The following is a 13110-nucleotide window of genomic DNA, read 5'->3' as shown; positions in this document are numbered from 1 at the left end:
ATACTATGGATGTGCATGTATATGTGTAGTGTGTGTGCACCTGTGCATATGTGTGTGTAGGTATATGTGTGTGTGCACCTGTGTGTATGTGAGTGTGTTTATATGAGTGTGTGTATGCATATCCATGTGTCTGTATCTGCATTTTCAGGTGTGTATGCATGCCTTTGCCCGTGAATGTGTGTGTGTTGGGGGCATTAGCTGTGAGGTAGCTTTGTATGATCCGAGATAATATGTATGGACAAGTGTGTGGAAGGCCAGCAGAGAACCTGTCACTTTGATAATTAATAGACCCATACAACTTGGACACTGTGTTAGTAACTTCGCCCACTGCTGTGGCAGAATACCTGGGGTAGACAACTTGAGGAAGGAAGGGCGTGTCTGGGGTCACGTTTCGGGGGATGCTGGTGGTCCTCCGTGTTGGGAGAGCCATGGCAGCAGCACGGAGCAGCTGTGGAGCAGAGAGAGACGAATTCCAGTGCTCAGGAGCCCAGGACCCTGGCCCATGGAGTGTTACTGTCTGCATGCAAGCTAGGTTGTAGTTGGTTGTTTTTGTTTCACTTTTTTGCTCTTTGGGGGCCCACCACCCAGCTCCTAAATAAATACATGGAGACTTATTCTTACTTATGAATGCCCAGCCCTTAGCTTGGCTTGTTTCTAGTCAGCTTTTCTAACTGAAATTAGCCCATCTACTTTTTGCCTCTAGGCTTTTTACCATTCTCTATTTCTGTACTTCTTAACTCCGTGTCTGGCTGTGTGGTTGTGTGGCTGTGTGGCTGTGTGGTTGGGTGACTGGCCCCTCTCCTTTTGCTCCTTGATCTCTCTTCCCAGATTTCTCCTCCTATTTATTCTGTCTGCCTGCCAGCCCCACCTACCCTTTCTCCTGCCTTGCTATTGGCCGTTCAGCTCTTAATTAGACCAATCAGGTGTTTTGGACAGGGAAGTAACACAGCGGCATCACAGAGTTAAACAAGGCAACATAAAAGAATGCAACACATCTTTGTATTATTAAACAAATACTCCACAGCGCGAATGAATGTAACACAACTTAAATTAATATTCCACAACAGTAGGTTGTTCCACCTCAACTAACCCACCCCAGACACTCCCTTTCAGACATGACCCCCGGAAGCTTGTATCTTAAGTGCTTCCTGGATCCTGTCAAGTCGATGGCATTAACTAACCAGCACAACTTCTAAAGAGCGCTTAAGAGATGCCATGCCCCAGACAGGTAAAGAAAAATAGAAACATTCTTAATTCTGGAAATCAAACAGCCCAACCAGTGTTTCTCATCTGGAAAGAGAGGAAGAGCCCTTGGAATGCCTGCAAGGGGAACCCCCTCCCCTTCTCGTTATCAAACATATCACCTGAAATGGCTTTAGCCACTTGAACTTGTGAACGTGGGGAAGAACCCTTCTCTTCTCAGCCTCTGCTGCTGGTTACTCAGGCAGCCACCAGAGCCGCAGAAGCCCTCAAGAAGCTCGCCCCTGAGTGTGGCAGGGCCCCGAGTAGATTTGATGTGAAGCATTCCCCCGGGCAACCCAGTCTGTCCTTCTGCCACCTAGGCGAAGCTCTCACGGTTTATTGTTGGATCTGCTTGCTTGCACTTTGTTTGGGCAGAGCCCACAGTATCCGCGGTAGATTGAACACATGGACCATTTGTCTATGGAGAATTGTTTCTGATTTCCTAATGGCAGTGTTACATAAAAGACACATATGTTCTCTGTGGTCGTCAGTGGAGGCCATTTGGTCTGAGGCTCAGTACTAAACCATGCCAGACGACAAAAAACGGGAACCGAACAACATTCCCTTGTCACAAGATTTCAAACTGTGTCCCGTTTGATCCCACCATTCTCAGCAGCCGCAAACCCACACCAGGGTGCACGTATTTAAAGATATTACAACAGGAGAATTGTTTGAAGACCAGATGTGCAGCCGGTTCTGGTCCCCCGAACCCCAGGTGTCGTGAACATTGCTGTTCAACACACACCTTTATTGTAAAGAAAGGAATACAGAAAATACCTTGAAATAGTATACCTTGATGGATCTAGCTGCTCTTCTGTTGCAGATTCTCATTAAGGTGTTTGATTTTTTTTTTTTGTCAAAGAGACGGGCTATTTGCTCTTCTTTTCTTATTTATCCCCCTCAACAAGAGCTTGAAGTCCCCGAGAGCCAGAGCTTCGGCTACTACAGTGTGCTTGCACTACTGAGAACCTTTCACTACCGGGGACCCCCACCCGGAAGCCCATATGCCGGGCCCAGCCCTTCCCCCTACATCTCCTGGCTCCTGTTCTCATCATTCCCCTCCACATCGGGTTTCTAGCAGTGACAAAAGCATCAGAATCTTTTGCTGTTGCAGTCAGTGGTTCCTGACTATTGCTTCATTCTCCTTTTCCTAAGTTGTTTTCAAATAACCCTCTGCACCCTGTTGTTCTTCCTGAGTTAAGTTAGTTTGTGTTATTTAACAAACCCTTGAATTCATTATTCTCTTTTGCGTCGGGTTGATGGCATGGTTTCAGAAGCAGATCCTGCTTGTGTGTGGAATCCCGCCTGATTCCCCAGCTCAGTGTGAAATTCCTCGGGTGGTGCCTGATGTGGTGGTGGACACTGCTCACTCCCGAGCTGGTGTCCTGTGTGTTGTCCCTCTGCTCTGTCTCAGGTCTTCTCCAGCTTTCTCCAAGTCCCTGACTGTGTTCCCGGGTACATGCCCGCCTTCTTCACAGAGGGTGTAGCATTCCTCAGAGTCGCTTTCTGGAACTGGCAGGGCAGCTGCCTTTCCCCTCTCCCCGAACTCTAGGGTCAACCTCCTGTGACTGTCAATTGCTATTCTTACTTAATTTTCAGAGGTGTTGAGGGTCGGTCCCTGGGTCTTGCAGATGTTAGGCGAGTACTTACCACCAAGCTGTTAGCCTTTTTCAGTCTGCTACCGGGAGTTTAAAACACAGGGCTGCTGGAAGCCAGCCTCTCACTCCAGACTATCAGTGCGCCTCCACCTCCGCCTCTGAGGCTCCTGGACTTCATTGGTCCTTCACTGCTCAGTTGTAGAGTCGTTAGCATTCTCCAGTTTACGCTGTCTATGTGACCAAAAAAAAGTCTTTATTTATAGCTTTGCTTACTTGAAAATGCCTAAACTGAGCCGGAGACACAGCCCGGAATGTAGAGTGCTGACTGTGCGGGGTGAGGATGCAAGTCCAGTGTCCAGATCCACACCGCAGACAAGTGCCAGATGCCCCGAGACGCCACAGTGAGCCCCGAGTGACGGGTGGGGACACAGTCAGATTTCGTAGGGGACACTGTGACGTCTGGCGGATAGGACTTCTCACGTTTGGTTTTTGTGTCCTGGTGCTGTCCTTGTGAAGTGCTGTGTTGGGTGGTCGTGCTGGTAAAGATGGTTCTGCAGGGGGTCAGTGTGGACAGACACTGAAGGGGAGGCTGGCCACGCTCACCCCAAGGTTTGGGAGCTCGTGCAGTACCTGCCTGCCTTTGCTCTGGGTCTCAAGCTGTCGCAAAGGACAGCTGTCACTCGGCACTCACTGTGAACTTTATGAAGGGCTGAAAGTTCTGAAGATGGTTACGGTTCATCGCCCTCTCACACAGATGAGAAACTAAGAGCCCAGAGATGACATTCCATGATACGTGCTCCATCCCTGTCCGTGTGTGTGTGTGTGTGTGTGTGTGTGTGTGTGTGTGTGTATGTGTGTGTGCGCATGTGTGTGCATGTGTGGTTTGTGGTTTGTGACAACTGATTCTTGTCCAGAAGTGATGGAAAGCTGCTGGGCACTGACCCCCGGGGGGTGGGGGGGGGAGGTGCGGGAAAGGACTGTTACCAAAGGGTATGGCCAGGCTGTGAGGAAGGACTTGCTGTGGAGCCATTCGTACCAGGGCTCAGCAACTCATTTGTCCTCTTGCTGAATCTCCCCCTCCCCTCAAGAGACACAAACACGCGTGTGTTCGTGGAAGAGAAGCATCCAAAGGCTACGGAGTTAGCTCTGGCAAACATGAGGTTCAGGGTCAGTTCCCAGCATTCAGACACATGCACAGACGGAAACCTCACAAAATAAATAAACGCCAGCTGTCTAGTGGGGCTTTTGACCCGGTCACTCTCTCCACTCAGCTTTCCTCCTGGTCCGTGTAAGTCTCAGATTAGCCCGTTCCCAGGGCGTGGGGAGACTTCGGAGCCAGCGTTCGGGTTAGCAGTAGGGAAGGGCATTTGTGACGGTAGAAGATTCTATGGCGTTCTTCAGACTGATCCACAGAGGATCCTTCACAGGCTGTAACCTTCTGGGTGCTGTTCTGGGGACATCGGGATTTGAACTGCTCGTGACCCCTATTGTCATCTCACTGGTGGTGCCCTTGTGAAGTGGGAGTCAGGAAGAGTCTCAAACTAGAAGATAGCTGGGGGTCATGGCAGTCTGTCCCCACGACAGATTCCGGCAACACATCACCACAGAACACCGGCTGCTGGCCGGTGGTCAGAGGGGAGGTGACGTCCAGCGATCCCCCCGTTTGGGTGACTTTGTCGTGCACAGGTGTGGAGGTGGGAGGCTGCAGACTTGTGGGAAAGGATGGAGATGGTCTGCTTTATGTGTTGTTGGTCGGGTATCAGCGTCCTTCTTCCTCTGGGCCCCATTCTCCATGTGAAAGAGTCAAGCCTACGAACTGGCTTCCTCTGAGAATTCATTGACAAGTCTGCTGTGGAGATCAGGTCGTATTTCTTCTCCTTTACGGAGAACTTTAGGGTTGGAGACCCGAAAGCCTGTTAGAGGGCTGCCCTGTTGATTGGCAGGGACATCCGATCGATCGTCTGGCCGGGACGTCAGCTCTCTGCAGACCGGGCCCTGCTGGTGGCAGCTTTGATCTTGTCCCTTGAACTGATCATACTCTCTTGGTCTCTGGACACCGAGTACAGCCACTTGGCCCTCCTGCCTCCCCGAGATGTAACTTGTGACATCAGAGGATCTAGTCTGATGGCAGCCGTCTTCACGCTTCAGCTTACCCCACGCACAGGCTCTTCCCCTAGCCAGGTCCTTAGTGATAGCATCAAGCCATGGCTTGGGGTGGCAGCCCGGCCTCTGTGGTCCCTCACTGTGGCTGGCCAGCCCCGCTGTCTCTGACAGTCGTCAGGGAAGTGCTGGGGTTCTCTAAGCACCTCTGGCCCAAGTGGTCCAAGCCGGGGCCTTGCTGGGTCCTCTCTTCGTTTACACTGTGGAGCAGATGGGGCTTAACTCCTTCACCGACACCCTTCCATGAGAGTGTGAACAGCAGAGGGACTGTCCCGTAGGTGTGCAGGCAGGGTGGTGTGGGCTGGCTGCCCTGATGGAGTCCCTGGTTCGCTCCACAGACAGGTTTCACCCATGACACTTGGAGCAGATCTTTAGAATGAAAGATGTCTGAGTGGCCCTGACACAGAGAGGTGTCAGAGTTGAGACCCTGAGTGTGTGCAGGGGGTGGGGACGGGAGAGACAGCGTCCCTGATAGACGGTAGCAGTGTTGGCTGGAGGCGCCGGTTGGTCCATTTCCCTAGTGCAGTGGGAAGCCCGGAAAGGTTTTCAATTGAGGAGTCAATGAATCTTGTGTTAGTTTTAGTTGGCCACGCTCGCTGTTTGGGAAATGGGGTTTGTAAGTTAAGCATGGGACAGGGAGAGCAGGGAGGGTCTTCAGCTTCTGTCCTTGAGAGAGGGGCGGTGTGGCCTGACTGGCCAGGGTCGGGTGAGCACCTTTCCTGCTGATGTGACAGCGCGTCCTGCAGTGACTGCAGCATCAGGGTCACACTGCGCACCCCTGCTCTGCGGAGAGGTGACCTGAGCTCATGGAGTCATATTTCACCCAGCACTGTCCCTGGGGGTTTTCCTAGCATGGTGTCACGCTTTCCCTCAGGCGGCCTTTGAACTCTCTTACCAGTCAAGCCGTCCTCATGGGTCAGCGTTGCCGTGTATATAACATTTGATGTCCTTATATGAATAAGCCGACAACAGATTGCCGCCCGAAGACAACCTTGACGGAGGAGTCCTGGCAGGTTTGGTTTTCAGCCTGCCTGCTTGACAACTAGACTGTGCTGAGGCGCGCTCTCTAAGCAGCGCACAGCCAGAGCCTGAGGGTGTAGAAGCAGCACGCCTTATTATGCCAGGGCAAAGTCATATATGCTTTGACTGTCCTTTAACCACGCCTCACTTGTGTTTTCTCTGTGTTCAAGTACCAGGACACGAACATGCAGGGCGTTGTGTACGAGCTGAACAGCTACATAGAGCAGCGCCTGGACACAGGTGGGGACAACCACCTGCTCCTCTATGAACTGAGCAGCATCATCAGGATAGGTAAGGCACACCGAGCTCCCTCTCGGGTGGGGTCCCTGGGCAAAGAGTGACAAGAGGCCCCTGACCCGCACGCGCGACGGGGATGGGCCTCTTGGCTGCCTTCTGTGGTGGGGGCTCAGTTTGTAGTGGAAGTGTTTGAGTGTGGAACTACCAGAATGAATGAACCCACAAATCTCCGAATTACCTGAGCGCGTTACACATACGCGCCTGCCTGCCTGCCTGCGGTACGCGGCGGCTCCCACCTGGGGCCAGCACCTGCTTTTTTCTTTGGATCGAATCAAATCGCATCTTCAAAAAGGACGAGGCCAGGTTTTTAAAAGAATGTTTTAGTTTATCCTTTGACAGTTGCATGCAGTCTATTTTGAGCATATTTAATTCCCCTCTTCCAACTCCTCCCAGATTCTCCCCAACGCTGCCCACCCAGCTTAGCTGTTAATTTTTACAGGAGACAAGCCCGCTTTGAGCTTACTCAGACAGCCAGAAATGGCCTGCATTGTAGCCAGGATGCTGAAGTCTTCAGGGCATGGTGTTTTCCGTCGTCCCCTATGACGCTGAGTCTTTCAAGTTTTTAATCTGAGAATCAAAACGCCTGGACATGTGGACAGCAGTGTTACGACGTCACTTCCTGCTAGGCACTCTGCATGCTACCATGCGTGCTGACTGGCTAGTTGTCGCCCTCGCTTCCCCAGTGAGCCCGTGACCCCACTGTTTTGTTGATCCGGAGGCTTCAGACGAGCCCGGCTAGATGCCCACCCAAAATATGCACAGACCCAAGTGAGTTATAGGTAGTTTAAATCTGGGTGACACTCCACCCCCCAGAACTTAGAGGGTTCGTTATGATAATTGCTTTTGGATACTCTTGAAGACATGTGTAAGTTAAAATCTGTTTACTTCATTGTTATGTGTATATTTATGTAATGATTTTGGTGGGCACTTAAGTATTCAGTATTCTTGTGGATTTTTTTATACTTAAAAATTAAATGCAGTGCGCCTCTGTCACACTGTGAGGATTGAAGGCCCAACAGATGATATGTGTGAAGTGTGTAGACTGCACTGTGCATTGGAGGATGCCATGAACCTGTTTGCAGTCAGAGGTGAAAACTGGGAATCTTCTGATTATGCTGTCGGGCAAAGCCACACATTACCCTGTTCTATTTATGGGCATCGGTTATGTTAACCAATCCATGCAAAGGCTGGTACCAGAGTCTCGTTGTAGAATCCATGATGTTATGTTCTTCCATTGAGATTAGTCTCTTCCTTCTTTTTATTGCTTTGGCAGCCACAAAAGCTGACGGATTTGCACTGTACTTCCTTGGAGAGTGCAATAATGTAAGTATCTATATTTAGATTTTGGTGCTCTAGATAAGAAAGTCTCACGAGTGCTCTAAGAATCTCCTCTGCTGCAAACAGCAGGCCTGTCGTAATGTGTACCTTAAGGCTTGTTTGTATTTGGCTTCTATGCACAGTTACTGCCTGTCAGTAACAGCCCTGCAGCAGACAGGCCTAACATGCACTTGGTGTGTGTGTTCTCGCTTTGGTTTATAGTATCCTGTACCGTGTGTGCTATTTCTAGAATGTGTTTTTTCCTATAAAAGTTACACCAGTCCTGTGGGCTGTGGTGTCCTTTCTGCGCTTCCTCTACCTCAGAGTAAATAAGAACAAGAGGTTAGCGTTGTGAGATTTTTTTCTAGGGTTTGAAAGGTGAGTCTGTTAAAAAGCACTGGGGGTGGTGGGGTGGTGGCTGCTGAGCCTGGGCCAGAGTCTCTGACCCTGTGGCCGTTCCTGGATTCCTGTTTGAGTACATTTCACTGACTCCAGAATCGGGGTCTCATTTGTTATGCCCTGGCACTAATCTTCATGCGTTCATAGTAACGAAGGCCGTGCATGAAGCTCACGAGGTAAATGGGCTGCTTCTATGAGTCGGGCCGCGCCATGGCGGTCTGTGGTGGGGATTTGCAACACGAGTCCCACGTTCTTGAGTCACTAACCATGTAGCATTGGTGTTAGAGTGCAGGCTGGCAGGAAGACTGAGGAAGGGCCCTGAGATTTGTAAGGCCCTCTTCCTGAATAGTGCAGTCATGCAGTGAAAGCCGGCTGCGTCCAAACCTTGGTTGGCTTTGCCTCATAACCGGTCCTCGCACTGTCCACAGCCACCGTTTGGCTGTGTGATGTGACAGTTTACTAACGTCTCTCTTCCTGACGGCACAGCTCATGTGGGGTGCCAGCCCCGTCCCCTCCCCGGTGTCTGTCAAAGCCACAGTGAGACAAGAATGTCCGCCAAAGTGCGTTGTTCAGACTTCAGTCCGCTTTGAAGGCTTGGGACTGTACTGCAGACTGTCGTGTTTAAGATGGCTAACCTCCGAAAATGAAGAGCTGTCGTCTTCTTTCTCATTTAAAATTGTTTTTATTTTTTAAAGATTGTGGAGATAGTCTTTAATTTAAAATTGAAATCTTATTTTAACTGACACACAAACATAGATGATGATCATGTCAGTGAGGTGTATCACGTGAGCCCTAGTCAGACCTTTCAGCCTTCAGGTGGACGGGTTCACACACATGATCCTCTCAGGGGCAGATTTTTCACACTCCTCTCCTTCCAGCACCACAGTGGCTTGTGTTGGGTGTGGTTTCACGTCTCTTGGAGCATCAGGATGTGCGGCTAGAGCGTAGCCTGGGTAGGGGTTTTCTCTTTCACCCAGGGGTTCCTGTCGTAGAAATGACCTCCTCAGCCCTCCAGATGTTACTTTCCTCTCTTGCCATCTCACCTTGATCTCAGCCTTTCCTTAGGGTCATCGTCTTCCACCCGAGCTTCTTCCTGTAGCTCCCCTCAGGGAGAGCTGACGGGTGGGAACCCTAGGTGAATGTGTCTCATTTCACCCAGTTTCTTCCGTGATTCATTTGGGCTACAGTGGATTCAGGCTGATGGATTTCTGACTCTTCAAGTCAACTGAAAGCTGTTGCTTGCCTGCCCTTTCAGCCCATCACCCTCCAAGGATGGTTCTTATCCCTAGATGGAGTGAAGTTCACTTTTCTGCTTCTTCCAGTTTCGTTCCTTGCGTCTTAGGAGCTTCCATCTTCTTTCCAAACTGTTTCTTGTGCCTTCGTTCACACCCCCTCTCCAGCACTGACATACTTGTGCACATATTTCATGGGCCCACCTTCCCTTCCTATCCAGAATAAGATACTTCTGTATCCATTCTTCTTCCAACTGTTTTGTGCCTGGTGTTGAAGCTCCTTTCTTGTGCTCTCCAGTGAGAGCTGGGCCCCAGTGAGATGTCCATCACAGTGAGATGGACAGAGCCTCATACATCCTCATTTCAAGGTCTTCTTATCTCTCTTCATGTTATTTCCTGTCCCGTTGGCCTGTGATGACAGAGCTGTGGTCTACGTTTGTGTGTTTGGCATGGTGTGCACCTGCATGCAGGGTGCCCTGCATCACCCCAGGAGAGCCCCATTACTTACAGTTTTCTTGGGAGGTTCACACATTTAGACTTTAGTTGGTACCCAAGAAAAAGGCAGCTGTGAGATTTTGTTACCTCCCAGCATCCCTTATTTTCTTCATATTACGGCAGAATAATAGTACTAGGTTTCCCTCTAGGGCCTATGGCCTGGCCATTCTTTGTGTTTTGGCCAAGTAGCAGTACCAGGCATGAGTTCCTTCTTGTGGGGTGTGAGTTAAATCCAACCAGAAAGTGGTTGGTTATTCCCTTGCATGCCGCTACAGTACCAGGGCTGTTGTTAGTCTAGTTCCCAGGGTTTACCCTTAGGAAAGAGAGTGGATTATTTTTCTCCCCTGGTAGAATGCATAGCATCCTCTAGCACTATGAAAGGTAGCCAGTAGGATGAGGCTTCTAGGTTAGTACCAGCAAGATTTCTTCATGCACTATGACTCAAGAATGTGGTGTTTTCAGCAACAGGGACTTACAATCAAGTTCTGGAGGATAACAAAAGCATTGGCAATAGCCTATAATGTTTGGGGGTCTAGGAACTCACCGGCCGACAATTCCAAAAGAGCTAAATTATTCCCGGCACTGACTTTTTTATTTGAATCTATATCTATATCTCTCTCTCTCTCTCTCTCTCTCTCTATATATATATATATATATATATATATATATATATGTATATAACCTTCTACATAAAGAGGCTCAAGGACAGAAACCACATGATCATATTATTAGATATCAAAAAAAAAGGCCTTTGATAAAACCCAACATCTTTTCATGATAAAAGTCTTGGAGAATCTAGGGATATGAGGGACATATCTCAAAGGCAGTATATAACAAGCCCACAGCCATAATCATGCTGAACAGAGAAAAACTCAAGTGTTCCCACTTAACTCAGGAGCAAAAGGATGTCCATTCTCTCCTTTCCTGTTCAGTATAGTACTTAAAGTCTTAGCTAGAGAAATAAGACAAATGAAGAAATAAAATACAAATAGGAAAGGAAAAAGTCAGATATCTTTATTTTCAGATGATATGATTCTATACATAAAGACATTAAAGACTCCATCAGGAAATTCCTACAGCCTGTAACACTCTAAGCAAAATAGCAAGATAAAAAAAAAAATAACAGTGGCCTTTCTCTATGCAAATGACAAACAGACTGAGAAAGAAATCAAGGAATCAATACCTCTCACAATAACCTAAAAAAAAATTGGGATAACTAACCAAGCAAGTGCAAGATTTGTATGATTAAAAATTTTAAGACCTTGAAGAAATTGAAAAAGACACCAGAAGATGGAAAGATCTCCCATACTTAAGGGTCATTAGGATTAATATAGTCAAAATGGCCAGCCTACCTAAAGTAATCTAGAAATTCGGTGCAATCCCCATCGAAATTCCAACACAAATCTTCACTGAATAATAGAAGAACTGCTGGAATTATTACCATCCCAGATTTCAAGTTTTACTACAGACCCATAGTAATGGAAACATTCTTCTACTAGCATAAAAACAGAGTTATGGATTAATGGAATAGAACTGAGAACCCATATGCAGACCCACAGACTCCCAACAGCTACCTGATCTTTGTTAAAGAGAGAGACTAACCACACTGGAGAGAAGGTGTATCTTCTACAAACTGTGCTGGTCAAACCCGGATAGCTGCAGGAAGAAGAATAAAAGAGATTCTTACCTTTCACCCTGCGCAAAGCTAACCTCCAAGTGGAGCAATCATCTGAATCTGAAGAAGAGAAGTAGGCTTCCTAAACTCACCATTAAAATGTCTTCCTTTTCTCTGCCCACCATGGGCTTGCTCTGTAGCTTCAGGCTGGTCTGGAGCTCAAGGTGTAATGGGACCTAGCTTGTGTTCCTCCAGCCTCAGCCCCCTACGGGCTGTGGGGAGAGGTGTGCCTCACCACTCAGGACAACACAAACTTCAAAACAAAAATGACCTGTTTCAGTTACAGAATCGTAACCAAGTAACTGAAGCAGACAGCTGAGGAGATGTTAGTTGATTGCAGATGTGGAGGGTTAAATAAGGTGGGTCGAATCACGGAACTCTGCACTTAGGAAGCTAGCTTCACTTTACATTTTCATAATTGTGCCGGTAGAGATGACTGAATTTCTAAAATCAATGCTAACAAGAAGTGTAATTTGTGAGTGGAATTCGGTCCTGCTAACCAGACTTAAAGTCCATGTACTTCTTGCCAGAGAGGCAAACAAAACAGAACGTTAAGCAGAAGACAGGAGCCAACAAAAACTAAGATAAAACATTCCGCATGGCTGTGGGATCGTTGTGTACAGCCTCAACACCGTAAAGCTACCAGGGCAGTAGAGCCAGCTGTTACGACGAGAAACAACCTACACTTGCAGGGTGTAAAAAGCAAAACAGACCGGTCTTATTCTCGGGGAAAGAGTGGAGGCCCGGTGGGTGCCACAGCCCAACAGAACGTCACTCAAGGAGGAAATGACTGGCTAGGGAAACGACTTCTTCTTCAGAAGGCGGAGTCTGCAGCTATGATGAGACTGCATTCGAGTTTACGCACTTGGTGTTTTATACATTGCAGTTTATAAGCGGAGCCGTCCGCTCTAACAGAGAGACGGTAGCATTTCCGGTTGTTGACCCCAGAAGCAACGAGAGGCGCAGCAGCGCTTGCTAAGCTAAGTCCCAGAGGACTGCATTGCCTTGTGGAGCCTGCGAAGATCAGTCCCCTCTTGAGAGAACACACACTTACAGCCCTGATTCAGGTTCCTAAGCTGTGACCTTGGTACAAAGAACAGTCGAGGCGCTTCCACCCAGGGGTAGCCTCTGGTAAAGAGATAGACTTTGCCTTGAGTTATTCATTTATTTATTTATTTATTTATTTATTCATTCATTGTTAAATTTTATTCTAAAATGATGAAGGATACAACTCATAGAATGTTGTTTGTTGGGTACAAATCGGAGCGGAATGGAAAAGCAGGGAAACCCAGTGTTTATGTTAGTACATAAAGCTTCAACCTGAAAGTGTTGGGAGTTTTTATATTTAGCACTGGTAGTTTATTCTTATTGGGATGCTTTTCATTCAACTGTAGAATAAATTCTAACCAGCATTAAAAAGTGCCTTTGCCTTCCCTGTTAGAAATTCCCAGGAACCTGGCGCCTCGTTTTCCGTAGACCACCTCCATCTGAATTTGCTTCCTCGCACTGCCATCTAGTGGAGAATAGCACGAAGGCCTGGGTTTTTGTCCCCTGGTGTTTTTTAAAATTCTCACCCCCTCCTATTTAATTAAAAATTATCTTTAAAGTTGAGCTGGTTGAGAGTAAAACCCAAAATACCAACATTAAGATGAAATTTTATGAATAAAGTGATCTT

At 48.0% G+C, this 13110-nt stretch overlaps 1 protein-coding gene across 10 annotated transcripts in view; it reads left to right on the top strand.

Annotated features, from left to right (window-relative positions):
- The window catches only part of Pde10a (phosphodiesterase 10A), a 432646-nt gene that overhangs the window by 370536 nt on the left and 49000 nt on the right, over window positions 1–13110 (top strand). For all 10 annotated transcript variants that reach the window (XM_076552890.1, XM_015994831.3, XM_015994828.3 and 7 more), the window contains 2 exons: window positions 6191–6311; window positions 7591–7640. In XM_076552890.1, coding sequence (XP_076409005.1) covers window positions 6191–6311; window positions 7591–7640 — 171 coding nt within the window. The remainder of the gene's footprint in view (window positions 1–6190; window positions 6312–7590; window positions 7641–13110) is intronic.

Source organism: Peromyscus maniculatus, chromosome 16 (assembly GCF_049852395.1).
Source record: "Peromyscus maniculatus bairdii isolate BWxNUB_F1_BW_parent chromosome 16, HU_Pman_BW_mat_3.1, whole genome shotgun sequence".
In the NCBI taxonomy this organism is placed as follows: Eukaryota; Metazoa; Chordata; class Mammalia; order Rodentia; family Cricetidae; genus Peromyscus; species Peromyscus maniculatus.
The sequence above is the reverse complement of the archived record's forward strand: the minus strand, read 5'-3'. Positions and strand labels throughout refer to the sequence as shown.